General features: G+C 49.1%; 1 protein-coding gene across 2 annotated transcripts in view; it reads right to left on the reverse strand.

Moving 5' to 3' along the window:
* Nucleotides 1-1,012: 1,012 nt before the first annotated feature.
* MDGA1 (MAM domain containing glycosylphosphatidylinositol anchor 1) overlaps nucleotides 1,013-20,561 on the reverse strand; it is a 148,654-nt gene continuing 129,105 nt past the window's right edge. For both annotated transcript variants that reach the window (XM_054629836.2, XM_077175803.1), the window contains 3 exons: nucleotides 12,374-12,504; nucleotides 11,621-11,729; nucleotides 1,013-10,497 (listed from right to left, as the gene is read on the reverse strand). In XM_054629836.2, the coding sequence (XP_054485811.2) occupies nucleotides 10,406-10,497; nucleotides 11,621-11,729; nucleotides 12,374-12,504 (332 nt within the window). In that variant the 3' untranslated portion in view covers nucleotides 1,013-10,405. The remainder of the gene's footprint in view (nucleotides 10,498-11,620; nucleotides 11,730-12,373; nucleotides 12,505-20,561) is intronic.

A 20,561-nucleotide genomic window follows, 5' to 3' on the forward strand; every position in this document is an offset into this window, starting at 1 on the left:
GTTAGCTTGGAAGGCCCTTCTGTATTGCATTGAGCCCTATCCCAAACTTTCTCCAGGCAGATCAAGATGCCATGGAGTCTTCACCACTTACACCAGATGAAGTGGTGTTAATGGCAGGGGTATGGCAGTAGCTGATGTGATCCACTGCCCCACAGTCAGGGTAGGCACCTGGGTGCTGCTTTTGTTTTAGAGTCTGGTGATGTTCAGCCAACAGCAGCTTGTGGCACGTAAAACAAAATTATGTTTGGCTTTCACACACAGTTCTCTTAAGTGTTCCTCTTAAGGGCTCAGGTGATGCAAAGTTAACTTAGGGTCTGAGCTGAGTAGCCCTGCAGATCTCATGGCAGAGAAGATACATTTACCCAAGAACATCTTAGGCATCACATGGGTCATGTTGGCATTGCCCATTCTCTGATGGGTCCATGGAGCAGCTGGACCCATGCTGGAGACCCACCTCCCTGGGGTGGAGGGGAGTACCAGGAAAAGGGGCCCTGGCACCACACTGACAGCCCAGGGCTGTTGGCTTGTTTCACACCTACTAGTTTTGGAGCTGCTGCCTTGGCTCATTTTCTTGAGGGAGAAGTCAAGAGCAAAGGACAAAAGAAACAGTTTTGAGTGGTGTCATCAGAAGCCAGCTGTAGCCTCAACAGCCTCAAGCTGCAGGTCTGGGATGGGAAGGAAAGGTTTAGAAAAGGCAGGAGTACTCGGTAAGGGAACATCAGGGGTGGGCTCTGAGGCACTCCCTTCACAGGGTTCCCCAGCACTCACTGCCCCAAACCTGCCTGTGCCATGTCCTATGCCCAGCCCCTGTGCTGGGGTTTGAGCAAATCTGAGAAGTCTTCCCCAGGGACTTTTAATCAGGTATTTTGGGAAAGACTCAGGGTCAAACACTGGCACATGCCTCAGTGCTGGGAAGCAATACAAGTTCCTCCCTGCCCCAGCCACTGTGAGCACCAATTGCAGGCTGCACCTTGTCACCCCAACCCCAGAGAGAGGGACACACAGGCTCACCCACTGGAGTACTGCAGCTTTATTTGAATGAAACAATCCACGCTGAGAGTCTGTAGGTTACACGGCGGGTGCACTGGGGCTGGGGGGAGGTGGTGGATGAGGCAATGCTTATAAAACATCTCACCCTGTTTGAAAGGATCAGTTCAGTCCCTTTGTGTTTTGTGCTTTTAACGTTGTGGACAGCTTGGCATCATGGTGGCAAGAGGGTCCCAGCTCCACTCAGTGGTGGCGATGGCACGCTATGAGATGTGGAGTGGGGATGGGACAAGACATGGTGGCAATGAGGGGGGTGGGTGGAGATGAGGCTCTGTCCCAGAATCCCCACCTAGGAGACTGATAACAAAAAACCCAAGAGACACCAGAGGACCCCCCTCCCTCCTCCAGAGTATCCCCCCACACACAGACTTTGTCTGTCACTCCATTTGGGGGGCTGTTTCCACACTTCTGTCAGGTCAACCAACACTTTCTTACTGGCCTTGGTGACCTGGACACGTGAGGTGATGCAGTCCCACTGGAACTAGATCCCACTGAAGTGGCTCACTGTTGGGCCTGAGCTGGTTCTCCCTGCACCCCATAAATTGAGGACGGGATTTTGGTGTGATCCCCTTCTATGGGATCCAGGGATGAAGTCTGCTGCTGTCTCTCCAGTTGGAAATTAAACACTTGGTGAGGGTAAGTAAGGAGCAGGGGGATGGAGTGAGAAAGAGTGTGGACATCACTGTCTGATGCTCACTTCTGGCCAAAGGCAGATGTCACAGTTGTTTCCCCATGAGACAGTTGTATCTTGGATGATGGCCCCTTTCCTCTGCTGTGTGTATTGTGATACAGGCAGGATGGTTCTGACTGGGGAAAAGGACCCAAGCAAAACCATGCTGGCACCAAAGTTCCCATTCCATCCAGAGATCAGAGATTGTATCCATGCTGTCAGGCAAGGGCTGTGACTAAAACCACGAAGAAAAACCACGTATCTGCAGCATTCTCAGCTTTTAGGGAATGTCTTGAGATGAATGCATGCTGTGGAACTCCCTACTGTGGAATGAGATGATACAACCAGAAGATCCCAAAAACTGGAAAGCAGGCCAAACTCATCTATTTGAAAGCATTGACACTACCCAGCTTTAACACCAACAATTACATTAATGTGCTGAGAAGCTGGGGATGGGCAGCAGAGAAGAACAAAGTTTGATGAGAGGAAAAGGTCACCTCCAGCAAACTCAGAGAGTATTCTTGTCTCAGGATCTCAGGATGCTACATGCATAGGAAAGCTTTGCTCCAAGTCTGTAAATACCTTTACTCATCAGCATCTGAATTTTCCCAGGGAAATATCTAGTGCTCACCAGTCCCTTGCTCAGTCTCTGTGGTTCATGCTGCCACCCATACAAAAGACCCAAACACTAGTCCAGTCAATGCCTGTGGCATTTTATAGACAGAATGGTATCTATATTCTCCTCTCAGCACAGTCTAGGTGCTGCCTGAGCTGACCATGACAGTAACAGCCTGTCTGTTACTCTGTTTACTGATACCCACAGCTGGTTCTTGAGAACAAGGCCCAGTGAGACATAATATACCAAATGCCCCACCTTTGAAGGTACTCTGAGCTGGAGCATGGACTGTGGGGAAGGGAAAGGTGGGGACTCCACCAGTAAAAGGGGCCCTATCCTCTCCCTGCTGCATTTCTGGCAGCTGCAACACACCCACAGCTCAGCTTTTGGCTTTGATTCCTCTACAAGCTGCTAAGATAAACACCTTACCAGTGCCAGACCTACAGTGCAAGCAGCACCTGGAAACAGCTTCATCTCAGCACAACATTGCTTGTCAGGGTCACCAAAAGAAAACCTGTTGGTGCCTGCCTGCAGAGGCTGCAATGCAGAGGAGGAAGTGGGGTTGCACTTGCTCTTGGCTAGTTTGGGCTCAGCTTTGAGGTGCTGGAATGCTGAGAACAAAGGAGGTGCAGCTCACTCAGTGGCCGAGCAGGACTGCTGACATCTGGCACCTTCCAGCCCCTACTCAGGGCCTGCCTTTGCTGAGGAATTGAGGCTTGCTGTAGTTATGCAACTTCTGAAGATCTTGGAGCATCTTTCCATTGTAACAGCTGGGCTTTACACAACTGGAAGCCATTCACTGCCGACACGGCAGGACCAGAGCCCATTTTCCCCAGGCGAAGCAGATCCCCACTGGCTCACAGCAGCAGCAGCAGCAGGGGGGCTTTCATCTTCCCACAGACTTGGCTGGCAGGCAGGACAGATGCACATGGCTGGCAGAGCAGACAGGTACCCTTCACTTGGCTCCAAGCTTCAGGCAAGGGCCCAGCCATTACAGCATAAGGCACATCCATCACTATGGGCTTTGGGCACTGGCACTGCTGGGGACTGGCACTGTATGACAGCTGTCCAGCTGGCCCTGTCTTATACTGAGTTTAGGCCATCCTGGGGGTAAAAATCCCACTCTAAGTCAAACACTCATAGCCCAATTTCCTTTTGGAACGATAGTTAATGGAAGCACAAAATTTTGTCTCATTCCACAGGAGCAAATTGTTTATAGGCTGTAGCAAGTGCCAGCAAAACCTGGATTTACAAGAGACTTGCACAGCTCTCTACAAAAATCTCTAATCACCCAGCTCTACCGTTGCAACAGTAAAGACAGCATCTCTCCCTTTCCCTAGTTCTCTGTCCCATGATGGAAAACCCTCACCATGAAAGGCAGCAGAGAGAAGGACAGTGCTCATGAGCTGGGACCAGCCCTTTGCAGCTTTCCTCAGGGATCACCCATGGGAGGACAGTGGCTTGCCTGGCTTCTTCATGTACAGATGTGCTGAGGATCTGGAGCTGGACTAGTGCCTTTTACTGGGAAATGTGGTCTCAGGATTTTCTTTAGTCTCCTTGCCCAGCATCTGAGAAGCCTCCGGTCAGGGCCTGCTGCCTGCCATCAGTGAAACAAAGGACAGGGCACTGTGGAGCTCATCTTTCCTCTCTCCTTTTCCAGAGAACACAGACAAGTTCTGTTCCATCCTTTCAGCCATGCATGGGGCTGTTTGTGAGCCCTCCTTTGCCTCTGATGGAGCCAGGACATGACCCACACCAGGTCTCTGATGGAGCCAACACATGTCCTGAAGTGCTCCTGCTCCACCACCACCACCCAGGCAGCCCCACCAGCCCCTCAGGCTTTGCCAGGGCTGCAGGGAGCAAGATGGAGAAGGTGCCAGAGCAGATCTAGGTGATCTGGACCCAGCCCCCATTCCCTGCAGCCCCATAGCACAGGGACGCAGTATGTCCTGCTGACTTGCTTTCTGTCTCTGGAGGTCTCTCTCTTTTTGAGAAAGGATCCTTGATGGCAAAGCCACTGAGCATGCACCTGAATCACAGCCCAGGGTCTGGGTGTCAAGCACACATCTCAGACAAAGTGGAGTGGGATGGCACTGCTTTTCCATGGCCAAGAGGTTGTCCTGCAGACTTCAGCTGCCTGCAAGCTGCATCCTCCCCCTCTCTGGGATGGTGGGTTGGTCAAAAGCAGCCCTGGGCTGTCCCACAGTGCTCCTTGGGGTGTTTAAACCCTCCAGGGCACAAGTGGTCTGATACGACCATACCAAACTATAAGTAGCCATCAGAAGACCCCAAAATCCCCTGTGGTGTGCTGGGTGGTGGCAGATGGTCAGCCAAACCGACATGTGCCTCAATCCCAAGGGAATAACTGAAAACACCCATGGACCACCGCCCTCATTTGGGATGCTGGGTGTACCAAGGCCATTCAGCTTCGTCCTGGAAACCAGCAGCTGCCAGGTATTACCATATGATCAGGTTAAAATGCAATATCCAGAGCTCTCCAGCACTTTTCTTCTGTAAAAGCCTTTTGTCCCAGGATGAGCAGCTATCAGTTGGGCCAAACCAAATACAAATTATGGCAACAGCCTGCAGAGGGTCCTGCTGCTGCACGCTTGTCATTACAAACAGGGATGCACCCCCATTGAGGGCAACCTGAAAAAGACAACGTATTGGGGCAGTTTAAAGGACCAAGAGTGGTCTTTCCCAAAGCCAGGAGTGCCAGGAAGCCTATCCTTTGCACAGGAAATACTCACAGTGCACCTGCTTGTCATCATTGAAAAGCAAGGTCCTTCCCCCTGGGTGCAAGAGCTGGGCATCAGTAGGGGCACCACCGTGTCCCACCGTGCCCAGCTCGAGGCACAGAGCCCATGTGACATGCTCCAGTGACATGCCAGAGATATGCTCCTCTGTGCCATTGCTAGGACACCCAAAGGCACCCAGGAGGCAAAGGGGTGCTGCAGCATTTCCAGAGAAAAATGGATATCTGCATGGTGCTGACAGACAAAGGTGACTAAAACAGCAACATCCTGAAGCAGCAGCTTCCTGAGCTCTCTGCTTTAACAAAAAGGTTTGTCTCTTCAAGTGGGGTGAGGTGACACCATTTACCCCATGGAGGAGGAAAAATACCCTGGTTCCTTTGCCTGTCCCTGCCTGGGGCAGCATGAGGACCCCCTGGCAATTCCCATTGACAAAATTCCCTGCCTCAGCCTCGCTGAGAGCTAATGGGGAGCAGGCCTTGCTCTGACAGTGCCTTGAGGGGGCCCCTTCATGCTGGAGACAAGGCTCAGGGCAGTGGTGTAGAGATGCTTCTCCACCAGCACCACTGACTGTCCCCCCCAGGCTGAGAAGCACCCGGCACCAACCCAAAAGCTGGGCCCTTCTTGGAACACAGTGATAGGGACAGGCTGAGGAGGAGGAATCCAGACTCTGCTCTCCCTTTGGTAGTAAAGCAATGTTTTTGTAATTCTGGAGTAGTGCACCCACAGGGTTTTGTATAGATAGAAATTAAATTTCAATACTTTGGATAGCAATAGGGAATAAAATACGATTTGTATCATGTTTACTAAACTCATTCTCATATCTCTAAATTATTTTTGCAAAAAAATTACCAGTCTAAATATCTGAAGCCCTCCCCCCACCAATTTTTCCCTGATTGCTACCATATTTCTTTCCAAAAGAAAACTCGTTCCCAGAAGAAGGGCTCCCTATCACTGTTGCTACAGCTGTTCTCCAGGCAGCACACTGTGCAGCTCTGCTGGAGCAGCTCTGTGTGCCTGCCAATCACAGAATCCCAGAATCTGCCGAGCTGAAAGGGACCCATGAGCAGTTCCCAAACCATTTGTGCACTATGCAAAGTTTTTCATATACATGAAACAATTTTTCACTCTCATACAGCTGAGAAGAGTTGCACTCAGGTGCTCCTAATCACTTAACTCCAGATCAAATGGAACATATTAGGTCCATCACTTTCCAGTGGCTGATCTTTGTGGAAGAAAAATAGTCTATTATTATTACCAGCCAGGAACTGCATTTCAGGGCAAGCATCAGGAATTGATGTTCATATTGTTAAAAGCCATGGATTAAAGTTCTGTTGATGACCTGCTATTTGGACTTGCACTGAAATGTAGAAAATGAAAATTAAAAAGTGTATTTTTCAGAATATGATGAACAACTACAAAAAGAGGTTTCAAATGTAAGTTTCTTTGTATGCCCCACTTGTAACTACACAGTAGCATTCACTACTTCTAATATCTACAACTTATACCCAGGAGCCTGCACACTCACATATTTTCTGTTCTACACCCTGAAAAAAATGAAATTGAGTATATATCGGCTAACACCCACACAGCATTCTTCCTAATGTATTTCTACAACTACCAAGCAGAGGTCTCCTTGTAAATAAAAGCAGTGTCTTAAATTTATATTGCACTTTTCTTCTGCAGGGACTTTCATACTATATACAGGAATAATATCCACCATTGCTGAAATGCAGCCACTTCTGGAGTGGAATAAAGTAGCTACTTCATAGGCACAGAGCAACATAAAACATCAGGAAGAAAAACATAACATTGGGACTGCAACAGATATTTAAGAAGACAGACAGTAATTAAGTTTAAGGACTGTAATTTAGCCAGAACAGTGTGAAAAATGTGAAGGGATCTTTAATTGGAAGGGGTAAGGAGCATGGCTTTACATCTCACCTGGGATGCATTACCTCCACAAGGAGACTTGCCTCTCAAGCATGGGGGTAGTAAACCACAAGTACCGCTACCCTCAAAGAAGAGGGGTCCTGCCTCCCCTCCATCCCATCATTGCACAGCTTCCCATTCTTGCTGCTGAAGTGCCTCTTTCCCCTGATACCATCTCTCAGCACATCTGCCAGGGAAATGAAGTCTCTCCTGTTGTCCTCAACACTTCTGAGAAGCAGGGGCACTTGTGTTAATGACTTTACCCCAAACTCACCACCAGCTGCTTTCTAGCCAGAGATGAAAGAGCAGAGGTCAAAGTGGGAAGGGGCTTCCTGAGACTTTTACTGAAGCTGAAGGACACCTGACAGCAGGAGAAGGCTTCATCTCTGGCTGGGACAACCTCCTTGCTCTGCCCTGCACCTACAGCCACCGAAGGGCTTCCAGTTCCCTGTGCCATGGATTGGTGTGGTGAGGCTCTTACATCCTTCCTTGCAGGGGCTGGCAACAGGGCATGGACTCCCTCCCTGCAGGCGTCCCTTTCTAAAAGTGTGGCGCCCTTTTGCTGACACTTGCCTCGTGGGTAGTGCTTTGTCCATCATCCTGAACCTTCAGGCTGTACCTCCCCAGCCCCACAGCACCTCTGATGCCCACTAAACACCAGCAAAACCTGGGTGCTTGTGCAACCTGGGCTGAGCATTCTGTAGAAACAAATCCCCAAGGGCCTCTGCCTCAGAGCTCAGAAGGTGAGATGGTTGCCCTGGGCTATCTCTTACTGATGGGGAAGCACTCCTGTCTCCACCTTCTGCCCAGCAGAAGCCTCCTGCAACCAGCAATGCAATACAAATGTTTTGCTGCTGGCAGATCAGGAGCATTGCGAAGCTCCCAAGCATCACTGGAAAGCACAGTCTCTCTCCTAGGAGTGGAAGTGGACTCCTACCAGGAGTGGGGTGATGACTTCTGACCTCCAACAAGCACAGAGGAAAAGAAGAGCACAGGGCTGAAAGAGCTCAGCCTAAAAAGGCAGCACTGGCTGCCCATGAAAATGGCCACAGACAGCAAGACACAGAATTGCTGTTGGCACCCACTGCATCCCATGATGCTGCTTGGCCCTGGGCAACAGCCATGGCTTTCCTGGTCAAATGTGCACTGTGATTTGAGGTCTGGGCTCTGGAGGGAGGTGTGGAGACAGAAAAGACACAGTCCCAATTCTTGGAAATGGAGAAAAGCAGAAAGAGCTGGGGAGACCTCTATCATGCCCTCCCACTGTCTTGCAAGGTCTCCTGTGAAGAAGGTCCCCTTGTCCCCCAGACCTGATGTCCTTTCTCTCTCTGATGGTGGCTGGGAGTTAAGTAAGAACTTTCCCCCTCCATCAGTGAAGGCAATGAGGCCCCAGCCATGGCTGGGAGCTGAGCAATGCAGGAGGCAGCTTATACATTCAGGTGATTTCAGACAAACATGGCTGTCTTAGAGAAGCTGATATATTGATCAGAAATGGGTAAGGTGCCATGGGTACTGGCTCTTCAGTGAAACAGTTATCTTATCTGTGGTGCTCCAGATAAGGATTTTGGATGGGGTCGCCCTTAGGAGGAAGAGTCACACTTAAATAATTGCAAGTGTGGGCTAGTAAACCCCAATTCATAGCCTTGTGGGGCTAACTCTGCCCTGTGCAGGGAGGTAACTCATGCCCAGAGCTGACTCCAGATGCAACAAGGCTATCACAGCTCCTGTTTGGCTGGTGCAGGGCAAATCCTTCTCCTGGGGGTTCATCTGGAGCAGCATGTACCTCCACCTTGAAGAGGTTGGGCCAGATCTGCTGCAGGTCTGCAGCAGAAACACCAGCTTTACCCACTCATAATACCATCAAAAAAAGGTGAATTTCCCCCATCCCTGCTCCCTTGTTCCGCAGTGGCAAACAGTGCCACAGCTCAGCACAAGCCCCTCTTTGGGGCCAACTTCCTGCCTGCATCCTTCTTGGAGCAGTTTCTTGCCTGTTTCACCTTTCAGCTCCTCTGCCCACTGCCCTGGCAGTGGAAGCTGAGTGCCTGTGTGGCTGCATGTGCTGACAAAATTCAGCAGCCTCAGCCCTGAGCAGTGATGCTGTTGCCACCTTTTGCCCACACCGCAGCAAATGCACTGTGCATGTAAAAGGCCTTGGGAGATGAGAGGGCAGCACTGGGGCTGCCTGAACTGCCAGCCCAGGGGTTGGGTCATGAGCACAGTTCTTCGCCTGGCTAAAGAACATTTAAATGCCTGAATCTTTCCATAATCCAGAAAACTTGAGGTGGAGGACGTTATGGAATAAAAACCAAAATAAATAGGTAACAAAATACAGGCAGAGAAGCAATTGTGGGTTTAGGGCTGAGGCAGTTGCCATCCCAATATTCACAGGGGGAAGCCAATGTGCAACTGCTCCACCCTTCCAGTCCCATCCTGTCACATCCCATCCCTCAGCCCCAGAGAGACCAGATTTTCTGTCTGCAGCTCAGACCTGATCCCTATCCAGCAAGCGTGCTGAGAGACAGACAGAGGCTCTTGGAGGCCCATGCTGCAGCTGGATCCAGACAGGACTTCCCCACTCAGCGTGGTCCATGCCATCGGTCCCTTCCTTGCTCCATCTTCTTCAGGCTGGGGGATGAGGAGAATCACAGAGCAGTGGGGAAAGGCCAAAGCAAACCACACTGGGGGCAATTAAGTACATGAGAGCCTGGGAGATGTGGATGGATGGAGACACTGAAGCACATGCGGTGCGAGGAAAGGCGCTCTGGCCACTGGCACGCGGGGCGGCTGCTGCCCCACAGACGAGGCCGGTGCTGCAGCCAGAGCGGGGCAGCCCCAGCCAGTGGGAAAGCATGAGGAGACAAGGGGAGTACTGCAGGATATCATCCACTAAGCTGTGGGCTCTGCAGCAAAGAAGGTAACTGTTCTGGTAGAAATTTGTGCTTTAATATATTTTTGTTTGTTTGTTTAAAACAAGTTCGCACTTCCCTGAGGAAGCCCTGTCCGACATTCCCAAGGAAACATGGGTGTGGTTTTTTTTCTTCTTTCATTTGCTCTTCACATTTCTTCATTCCCATTTTTTTGTGTTTTGTTCCTTCTTTTCTCCGTGTGTGTTTCTTTCCTTCCTCTCTCTCTCTCTCATTCTCTCTCGTGCACGTGCTTTTTAAAAAAAGTTTTGTCTTTATTTTTAAATTTTGTTCTAGACATAATGACTTTCTCAAGGAGTGCTCCAGTTCTGAACCAGATCCCTTTGCATGGTCATGCCTGTCAGTCTTTGGTAACATATGGACACTTTGGTGTGCCAGTGAGGAGGGGAGGAAGGAGCAGAGGTGGCTGAATAGGAAAGGAGCAGGAATGTCTTGGTCCGAAGACAGGAGCGCTCGCTTGCCATCATCTGAGCAGCACGTAAAGGAAGAAAGTCAATGGGCCACAAAGCCAAGGGCTGTGCAGGGCTGGGACACCACTTCCTGGAAGAGCAACAGCTGTCAGCCAAGAAGGGAGAAAGAGAATTAGTGATGGGACAGATACAGACCTCATCAAACAAGTCAGCACACATCTATGTCTTCACCCACCCTGAAGGACAGAGAGTTCTCTGATCTTTTGGAAGATACTTTGAGCCTCTCCTGGACATTCTCAAGGTTCCCCAAAACTAACTTTGAAAAAAAGGTTGAGTCTTAGACTCTTTTGCAATCCAATCCTTTCTTCCCCAGAACTTTCAACCCAAGTCAAACAAAAGACTCTCATTGTGTTATGCTTATATCCTAGGCTTAAAGAGACCTTTAACTGCACCTAAAATTTTGAAAATTTTAGAGTGTTCTGACTTTTGTTTCCCTCTTCATCTCTGGAGTTAAGAAAATTGCTAGAAGCGACTCTTACTCTGAAGGTTTTCTTGCTTCGAAAATAAATAAACCAAACTGAACCTTGCTTTCAAGTGCCTGTCAGGCTCTGGTTTGCATACCCTGAACATCTGCTCTCTGGCCCACCTGGGGCATGCTATCGAGGGCACAGGCAGGACTAGGGCAGATGGCACACCAGGGGTTCCCACCCAATGCCTACGTACTGCTTACACACACCTCAGCAGGGCTTCAATCCATGGTGCACCCTCGTGACAGTGGAGTTGTCTCCATCACTGCAGTGCTGGCATCAGTTTATGTGGGTGGACTGGAAAGGGGCTGGTGGGATTTAGCTTGGCTGTGCCTCTCTGCTCAGATGGCAATGGAAAGCAGCAGAGTCCTCCCTTGTTCCAAAAAGCAGATTGTTTTTTTTTCTTAGAGTAGGACTGACTTAACACTACAAAGGCCATTAACGCCTGCAGAAGGTCCTTCTCCTTTCAAAGCCTCCATAACTAGAGTTTCCAGGAAATGAGGTATTGCAGAAGTCCTTATGGGGATGACACCTCCTGGTTGTGGTTGTTCCTTTGACTCCTGCTAACTCTAGTGTATACAACAAGCCCAAGAGTCTGACAGCCCCTCTGGTGACTTCTGCTGCTGGGGTCAACCATCCCGCTGAGTCCCACCAACACATCAGTGTGCTCTGAAATCAGCTGTGCAGTGTGTGAATGCACTCCTACCAGCTTGTTTGCCTCTGAGGCAGACACAATCTCACCCTTATTCGGTCCAATTGGCTTCCTTGGGCAGTCTCCCTTTTTCAGAGTGACATCATCGATGGCAATGTCCCCCTCGTAGCTTGTGCCCCGGACACCTTCAAAGATGATCTACAAGCAGAGCGTGGGAGAGAGGCCAGCGTGAGGCTGCAGGTGTGGAGGGCCCTTCCTGCACTGCAGGGCTTTGCAGAAGTCAGCAGGACACAGAGCAGATCTTATCAGGCCCACAAGAGAATTATTTCCATCCCATTTCTCCAATATTCATAGGCTCTGGAAAGCCAGATCCCACTGTTTATAGGACCAACCTCTTTGTACTGAGTGTCTGTTCAGTAATAAATGAGCATTAGAGCTCTGCTTTATTATGTGTCCTGCCCTAACAAGCCAACCAATACTGAACAGAACTTGCAAGAGTAACAACACTCTCATTTACTATTTTGAAGTGTCCAAAAGCACACTGGGCGTTTTGCCACAGTGCCACAACTTGACCAGCCTATACAGGGCAGCTCTCACAAACAGCCCTACAACAGCAAAGTAGCCTGTCGGGTAAGAACCCCAGCCATAAAAGCAGCCCACTGTCTGGGTACACATGAACAACTCGATGAGCACATGCAGAGTGCCCTGCTCATATTCACAAGAGCTCCCAGTGCCCTCCCTTGTGCCCCACCAGCCCCAGTGCTTCAGAAGAAGATGTCTGACAGGAAATCTACATCCATGGCACATGGGCAGGTGGCTCTTTGACTGTGGGCTTGGCTTACCTGGAAGGGCCCAGGGGGGTTGATGGGCACATGTGCTTGCTGCCACACGTTGCCCCGATTGCCACTGAGGGACCAGACCTGGGTGTCGATGGCTCGCTTGTTCCGCACGCGAACTAGCAGGTTCAGGGAGCCTGTAGGAGAGAAACAGCCCTCTTGGCATGCTGGGGCAGGCAGCCAAGCCTGCCTGCTGGGCTGGCTCCTGGCACAGCTCTGGGCTCAGCCCCAAATCACGGCTGTAAGCCCCAGCTGGCCCAGAGACAGCCTGCAGAGCTGCAGTGGCCATCTCTGAAGGGAGCCAGCTTTCTCCTGTGTTCATGGGTAAGTGCCACTGGCAATGTTTCATCCACTTGGCCTTTCCTAGAGAAGCACAGACCCAGACAAGGAGGGGCAGGATGAGGAAGAAGCAGTGTGCAGCATGGCTGGGGTGGCAGGAGAAGGGGGTGGCAGAAATGCTAGCTGCCAGGGACCTCCAGAGGCGTCCCATCCAACCTCCTGCTTGAAGCTGTCTCCTGCCCTCCATGAGGGCAGCATGGTTTTGCCTGGCCAATCTTGAACTTCCCTGAGGAAACCAAGTTTTTCTACTGTCCAGTATGAACCTCCAGCACTACCAGTTGTGGACACTGTTCCTTATCATATAATCTAATACTATGAAAAGATTTTGGTTCCATTATCTTTGAATTTGCCCTTGAAACAGGTGGGGGCCAATGGCCAATAGCAACCTCTTCTTTGCCAGACTGAGCAAGTCCAGCTCCCTTAACTTCTCTTCCTAAGGACTTCTGCTCCTGGCCCTTGACCATTCTGATGCCCTTCTGCTGGGCCTCACCAATCTCTCCACATTCCACTTGAAATGGGGACCCCAGAACACGTATTTGCCTCTCCCTGTTCACCACTGACACCTGAAATATGCAATGCATCTAACAGGGCTCTCCCTGCTCTTTCCCTGGCCATCAGCTGTGGAAATATAACCAGTGTCCTCATTCACCACTTGCCCTGGGAGCAGCCTTGGAGTGAGCAGCTGTTCTTTGAAGCACCAGACAGCGTTGCCTGTTCCACACCACCTGGTACCATCCCAGCCCAATGCTTTCAGAGGTTCACAAAGATCCTGCAAATCAATGCCAACTTCAAGTTCTTTCAAAAAAAGCAATTCCCAAAAGGTTTTGTCTATCATTAAACCAAAATCAAAGCCAACAAATCTCAAAGCATTTCCAGTTCTCACTTTGAAAACAGTGTCACAGCTTCCTATCCTACACCCACTCACAAAACCATCTCAGTTTGTCTTACTGCAACATTTTGTTAGCATGCCCTCAGATTACTTATTTTCCTTTTTTGCTTCAGTGAAAAAAAAAGAAGCTAAACATTCAGTCAGGGTTGACCTGAAACACTTTTTTTTTTCTCAAGAAATCAATCAATCACAAGTCTAGTCATGCTGTTGCTCATCAGGGTTTCTGGTCTCCATACACAGATATATTACACCTGAGAGTATGGAGGAAATAGTAACCCTTACTTATCCATCTGTAGTCTATCTGCACTTGGGATGCTGCCTTCCCACATGGCTATGCCCTTTGGAAAAGCAGCAGAATGAGGTCAGGGGAAGAGACAGGGAAACAGACTTTCCTGTATAACCTCCCTCCAACACGATCCCCCCAAATCCTTCATTCTTGGCACATCCACCTTAGGGGCACTGTGTGAAGGACAGGCACCTGGAAACACTCCCATCAAGCACCTAGCTGTCAGAAACTGAGAGATACATTGCAGGGAGTTCAGATCATGATAAAGATGATGAAATGTTTAGATTCTTAGTGAATGACTTACGAGAAAAGGTTAAAAAATTAAATATGTATATAATTTAGTGAAATGAGGATAGAAAACACATTTTCTGGAAATATTCAAAAGCATTAACTGTAAGGCAAACTGAGAAGACTAGATGAAGGCCTGACAGGACACAGACAGCATATCCAATCCCTTTCCCTGGTGGTACTCAGTTTGGGATGTACACCACAACCCAGGGCAAGGATAAAAATAGCTTGTTTCTCTCTCTCAAGACCAGCTGGCACTGCACAAACTTGGGGGATCCAAGCCAGTGAGCTCTCCCTCCTGGAAACCCAGTGCCACAGATAAGAGAAGTCACTATAGGAATCTCTGGCAAAACCAGCTTTGAGCTGCTGATTTCTTGGCATCTTCCCTGCCCTCAGCAGCTTCCTATGAAGGAAAGTCTCTCTAAGGACACCTAGCCCTCATGGAGCCCCTTGTCCAAACTGACAGCTCAGGCAGGAACTACATAACCCCATAGATCAATGTCAACAGGAGTGTGTTCAGAGCAGCTAATTACAGACACCAGGGCCGGTGAGGTGAGGGATTGAGAGCAAATGAAGAATTAATATGGAGCTGCTAGCAAGCAAGGATTAAAAACAACCATTGTCTATTCTATCCTCATTTGGGGACTTGTAGCTAGGATTTGCTGCACAATAGCCTGGCTGAGTAGTCAGCACTGGGACAAATCACGCAGCAAACGAACTTTGACGCCCTAGGAAAAAAGCAAAGGCGAGATAGAAAGAAACCCTGAGAAGCATCTGGAATGCAAATTAGTGCCTCCAAAGCACTGGATGTGAATGCCTGGCCTAAACCCAAACCAAGCCTGAGCACATCCTGGCTGACAGCTCTGTGTCCTTGCAGCATCAGGAAAAACAACCTTTTGGCCCCCGAATTCCGTAATACAACAATACTGAATATGAGCAGGCATTCTTCAAATGGTTTACAATTGGAAAGGAATCTCCCTTATCTACTCACAACATGCAGTGTTTCACTACTGTCTACACATGGAAAACTGAAGGTCAAAACAGAGGAGCAGCAATCCCATGGCTATCTTAGAAGCCAGTCAGAGTTGTGAAGGGCAGCCAGCTCTCACAGCCCTACCTGCAATCCCTGCTAAGTTACAGAGGTTTCCTGAGACTGGGAAGGAACTACAATACCTCCATTTTCCAGTAACACTGTCACTGGGAATATGCTTCTGGGAGGCATGGAAGAGGCTCCTGGATATGAAACCTCTATCCCATCTGAACTGAGTCCACAGTGTTGTAGATGTTAAAGTTTGTGCAGATCTTCTACTTTACTCCCTTCTACCACATGTCAGTCTGCCACCAGTAGCCAGTAAATTCAAGGGCACATAGCCTCTGATGGAGGTACCTGTAAATGAACCTTCAGATCTGCACTCTAGGCAGAGCCATAAAAGATTGCAGACTTGGACTATGGGAGTCTCCAAGTCATCTTCCTTTCCAGTGCCTACAAACTGAAGAAGAGCTGAAGTGTGACCTGCTCTCCAACTTCTCATCAGTGGAGATGAGAAAGACCCATCAGTGCCAGTTGCTGCAGTCACCCTTTTTGCCTGGTTTCACACTGCAATCATGCCTGGTTTCCTCTATCAGAGTTCGGAGCCAGCTGGACAGTTTTGTTCCCCGTTTCTCTCCTTGTTGCCCCTTCCCCATCTCCCCTGCCTGGCACTTTCTAAGGGCACCTGCTGGTGAGGCACACAAAAAGTTAGACCATCTATCTGCTGCTATATCTCTCCAGCCACCAGAGAAAGACAAACAAAAGGGAAATCCCAGGACACCAAGAATCCTGTTGTTACCTCTTCCCATACAAGGCAATCTTTGCATTTGTCTTGTAACCTGTATTATTCTTTCTTCCCAGTCAAAAGGGAGAATAAAGGCAAGTGATGAGTGATGAGGAATTAATTACAGGCAGAGCCAGCTGTACCTTCTGCTGGCTGCCTTGAAGACCAGAGCTGGCATTTCAAAAGACTGGCAGTCACACAAAAGACCAGCTGTGCTGCCAGATAGAATAACCCAAGGGATGCCTTTAAATGTTACCTTCTCACAACAAAAAAAAAGTATTCACTCAGTTTCCACGGGAGGGGGGACTTCACTGTCACACTGAATTGCAGAGTAGCTCCAGAAGAGCTGGTGCAGGGAGCAGTGGGAGGGATGCAGGGCCTCCAGGGGCAGGGCCATCAGCACAGTCGGTGTGGGATGGCAGAGAAGGTAGAGGGTTCCTCAGGAGTTCCCTTGGGGAGTTAATGCAGGGTGATGGGGTGGGGAAAAGGCTAAGGAACAGCTCAGTTTACATGGCTCAGATGGGAGGCAGGCAGCTGGAGCAGTCAGGAAGCAAAGGGAGGGTGACACTACACACTGAGAGATGGGGTGCCATGCCAAGTGCAGCAGAGCTCCATGGGATGGGTAGGGAAGGCTGCTGGATCCACAGCCAGGAGCTGGCATGCAGCCTGGTCTCACTGCATCTGCCTGCTGCACTCCTGTAAGATCCTTGCTCCAGTATGGGGCAATCTCAGGAGATCAGCTATGGATGAGAATTCCCGGCTGCAGTTCCAGTTTAGATTTGGCACCCAACTGGGAATTCAGGGCTGAAAGCCCCCATGGAAATTCCCATGGCATTTCCAGGGCAGGCAAGATAGATTGAGGTAAGAAGCTGACTGATTACAAGAGATATCCAGTAGCTAGAAAGAGATTCATGGTGTGGAGAGGAATTTGACCTTACACAGCTTAGCAGAGTCATCTGTAGACCCAAAATGAGGGCTAAAACCAATCCAGGGAGAAAAGAGCTCTTACATTTTCTAACAGGGGCTCTAAGCACTTCTTTGAGTGTTTAATGTTAATGCCACTGATCAGAAACTAAAAGCCCAGAGCTCAGTGCAGGCACATACCAGGACCCAGTGACAGTCTCCAGAAAGAACCTATTACTGTTTATAATCTCCACAACAAACACAGGTCTCTCTCCCTCTCATTTAAATGGATGCTAATGAATAGCAGTCAGCATCAGCTTGGTTACAGAGCTCGGGGGAAAGTTATTGCTCTGAGAGCTAGAGAGCAGAGGGTGGAAAAACAATTGTAGCACAGATAGAGATGCAGAAATAATACCAACTGGTACTGACTCATAATTTCTAGGAATGTAAGTTGTCTTTGTGCCATGGTAGGGTGTATTTACTCATTCACAGTCTCTCAGGATGCTTCACACATTAACATATGAGGAGTAAGACAATTAAAGCCTCTGGGCTGCTTTCCACTTCTGACTACAGAGAACTTTTATTTCTACGTCTGTCACTGTTCTCAATTTGGTGTGCAGGGTCCCCTCTGCCCAGTCCTAGGGTCACTACACAGACCTGTTTCTGCAGCCACCACTTCGCTAACTTCAGAGCAGGAGGGTTCAGAGAGCTCATCCTGGTCAGAGTTTGGAAAGCTCCATGATCCCACCTCTATTCACAAGGCATCTGCATTGGGGCATGGAGAATGTTCAGCCTGTGCTGCCAGCTGATTGCTGTGGGACACTCCAAGCTCTGGTACAGTAGGGAGGCTGTGGAGAAAGGAATCAGGGGAATCAAAGCCTCCTGTTTCCCGTTGTGTCTAGGACTTTCTGGGGATATAAACAGCAATAAAGTAAGTTTTCATTGGCAATGTTTCCCCTACAGCAAACCTGTGAAAATTACTTATATATGGCTACAGGGAATTTTCTTTGGAGTTAACTGTGGATTTCAAAAACCCAAAGAAACAAACACATTTCCACCTCTGACCTCCTAAACCATCATCAAATGAGGCTGGGCTTGAAGCAATATTCCCTGACATGGCAAAGCCAATTGCACAGATTGATCTATGATCCATCACTATCTATCTGACCAGTCTGGCGTGTACGGGAACTTCGGGATGGAGGGAATGTGCCAGCAGAGAAGCAACAACACTCCAAAAAGACAAAGCAGACATATGGCTGGGCTCCTGGGGAGACACACTGGGCAGGGGGGACCTGGGCCCTGCAGACAGTGGGGTAAGTGCAGTGATATTGTCATGGCTGCCTCATGATGGGGAATGATGGGAGGAAAGCAGGGAAGCTACAGCTATAGCTCCTTCTCTCCAGCATATCCCCACCTGTCTGTGTACATAGAGAGCAGATGGTGATATGGCAGGAGCAGACTCACAATGGAGCTATGCTTGAGCTCCTTTGCTCATTTGATCCACCAGTCTAATTAGAGAAACTGTTAGCATAGAGAGATGAATGATACAAGACTTCCATTTTTGATACTGTGTTTATAGAACAAAATCCTGGCACCCCTTTTCATGGAAAATTCCCTGAGAGGCTGTTTGTGACCAGTAACAGGCCTTCTATGTGTGGACAACAGGATGTGTTTTAAGAAATTCAAAAGAGAGAGAAAAAAGATCTCCACACTCCACATGTTAAATTTATGCTATCTCAGAAGAACAAAGGCCCATCTGATATGCAGCTAGAACAAAGGAATGGCAGGGCACAGGGACAGTGACTCAGGGGTAAGTTCAGAGCTGGTCACTTGTTGGGGCCATGGCTGTGCAGGGGCCCAGTGCTGCTGCTGACTCAGCTCCAGGCAGGGCTGGGGCAGCCCCAGGTGCTGGGCAGGGAAATGGATGCTCTCCTTAATTTCTCTGTGCAGCTGCTGGCAAGCAGGATAGGAAGATGCCGATGGGGGCAGCTCCTTCCCTCTTTCCTGCTGTAGCTGCTGGTCCCCCAAAATACTGGATACTACTTTAGAGAGGAGAGGCCAGCCTGGGGGAAAAGCACAGAATTGTTTACATTGGAAAAGACCTTTAATATCAAGTCCAACCATGAAAAATAAGAGTATGAAAATGTTGTATGTTGCAAATGCAAGATGTGGCCGGGGTGTGTGTTCTATTGCCATCTGTTGGAGGTGGGGCAGTTATCTTCTATTAATTGCCCAGCTGTCAAAACCAGGTAGGGAAGTTTTCTTTATATCTTCCACAACCCATCCTCCCTCTGGGGAGGCATCTTCTGTTATTGGGCCATTGAGTCTTACTGCATGACTGATCAAATTACATCATCCTATTGTGAGAGGCTCCACCCAGGGGGAGGAGCCAAGCATTCCTACCTGGATATAATCTGATATTTGGAACACCACAGGTGGCCTTTTCCACTGCATTCCCAGAGGAAGACAAGGCTCCTCTGCACCACCATTGGACCTTCAGAGGAAAACTCCACCCTTCTACAGGATCACTGCTTCAACAGAACACATCTGCCACTCCAGGAGAACTGCAGCCACCATTTGATCAAACTGCTACCAACATCCTGACCAACAGAGCGTCAGGTCATATTCTGGCTCTGTCACTGTTGTTTAGTATTACTGCATTTTTATTTGTTTTCTCCTTTATTATTTTTCCTAATAAAGAACTGTTATTCCTACTCCCATATCTTTGCTTAACAGCCCCTTAACTTCAAAATTGTAATAATTTGGAGGGAGAGGGTTTTCATTTTCCAATTCAAGAGAGCTCCTGCCTTCCTTAGCAGACATCTGTCTTTTCAAACCAAGACAGATAAACCTAGCAAGAAGGAGTTCATGTATAGGCAACTTTTCCCACCAATTTTGTAGACTCAAGAAGCAGAGTGAACCATAGTGCATTTGTGAGGTCTGTTTGCTCCTTGTTCACCCTCTGTTTCATGACATGCCCAGATGCCTTCAGGCAATGCTCTCTCTCCTCCCAGCTTTGATAAGGGGCCCTTTGATCTTTGGCACCAGAGACAGCTGGGTCCTTTGCAGAATTCATGTGCTCAGCTCTCAGGCTGAGAGCACACACTGTGCTCAGCACTCTCTGACGAGCCGAAACAAAGTCTGCTTCATGGACACTGCCAGGTTTAAAAGAGCACAACAGCCAGACAGGGGACTCTGCCTGTCTCCCTTCTGAGGACAGGCTTTGCAAAGACTTCAGCAAGAGAGGAGGGGGCCTCCCAAAGCCCCCAGAATACAAAAGATGTGTGTGAAAGAGCCGCTGACAAAACCCCTGCAGACATGGATGTACTTATGCTGAGGAAAATTTTGCCTGTCTCCTCTCTATCCCTATTAACAATTCTCTATTTCCCCATCATCACCCTGTCCGTGGTGTCTCAGTCCTGGGAGCCAAGCACAGCAGCTGCAGGGCTGCAGGGCTTGGAGCAGATGGGCTGTTTTACTGCAATGCTGAAGCCAGTGAGACAGCAGGAAGGAGCAGCTGAGATCACATTTCTTCCTGCTGAACTGAGGACACCACTCAAAAGCTGTTCTCTGGCCTCATCCTCTGCCTGACCCAGGGAGATGTGAGAGGATGAATGGTTCAGGCCTGGAAAGTGATTTGCTGCAGGAAGGCTGTTTGTTAGAACAGGCTGTGCT

Source organism: Agelaius phoeniceus, chromosome 3, assembly GCF_051311805.1.
Source record: "Agelaius phoeniceus isolate bAgePho1 chromosome 3, bAgePho1.hap1, whole genome shotgun sequence".
Lineage (NCBI taxonomy): Eukaryota > Metazoa > Chordata > Aves > Passeriformes > Icteridae > Agelaius > Agelaius phoeniceus.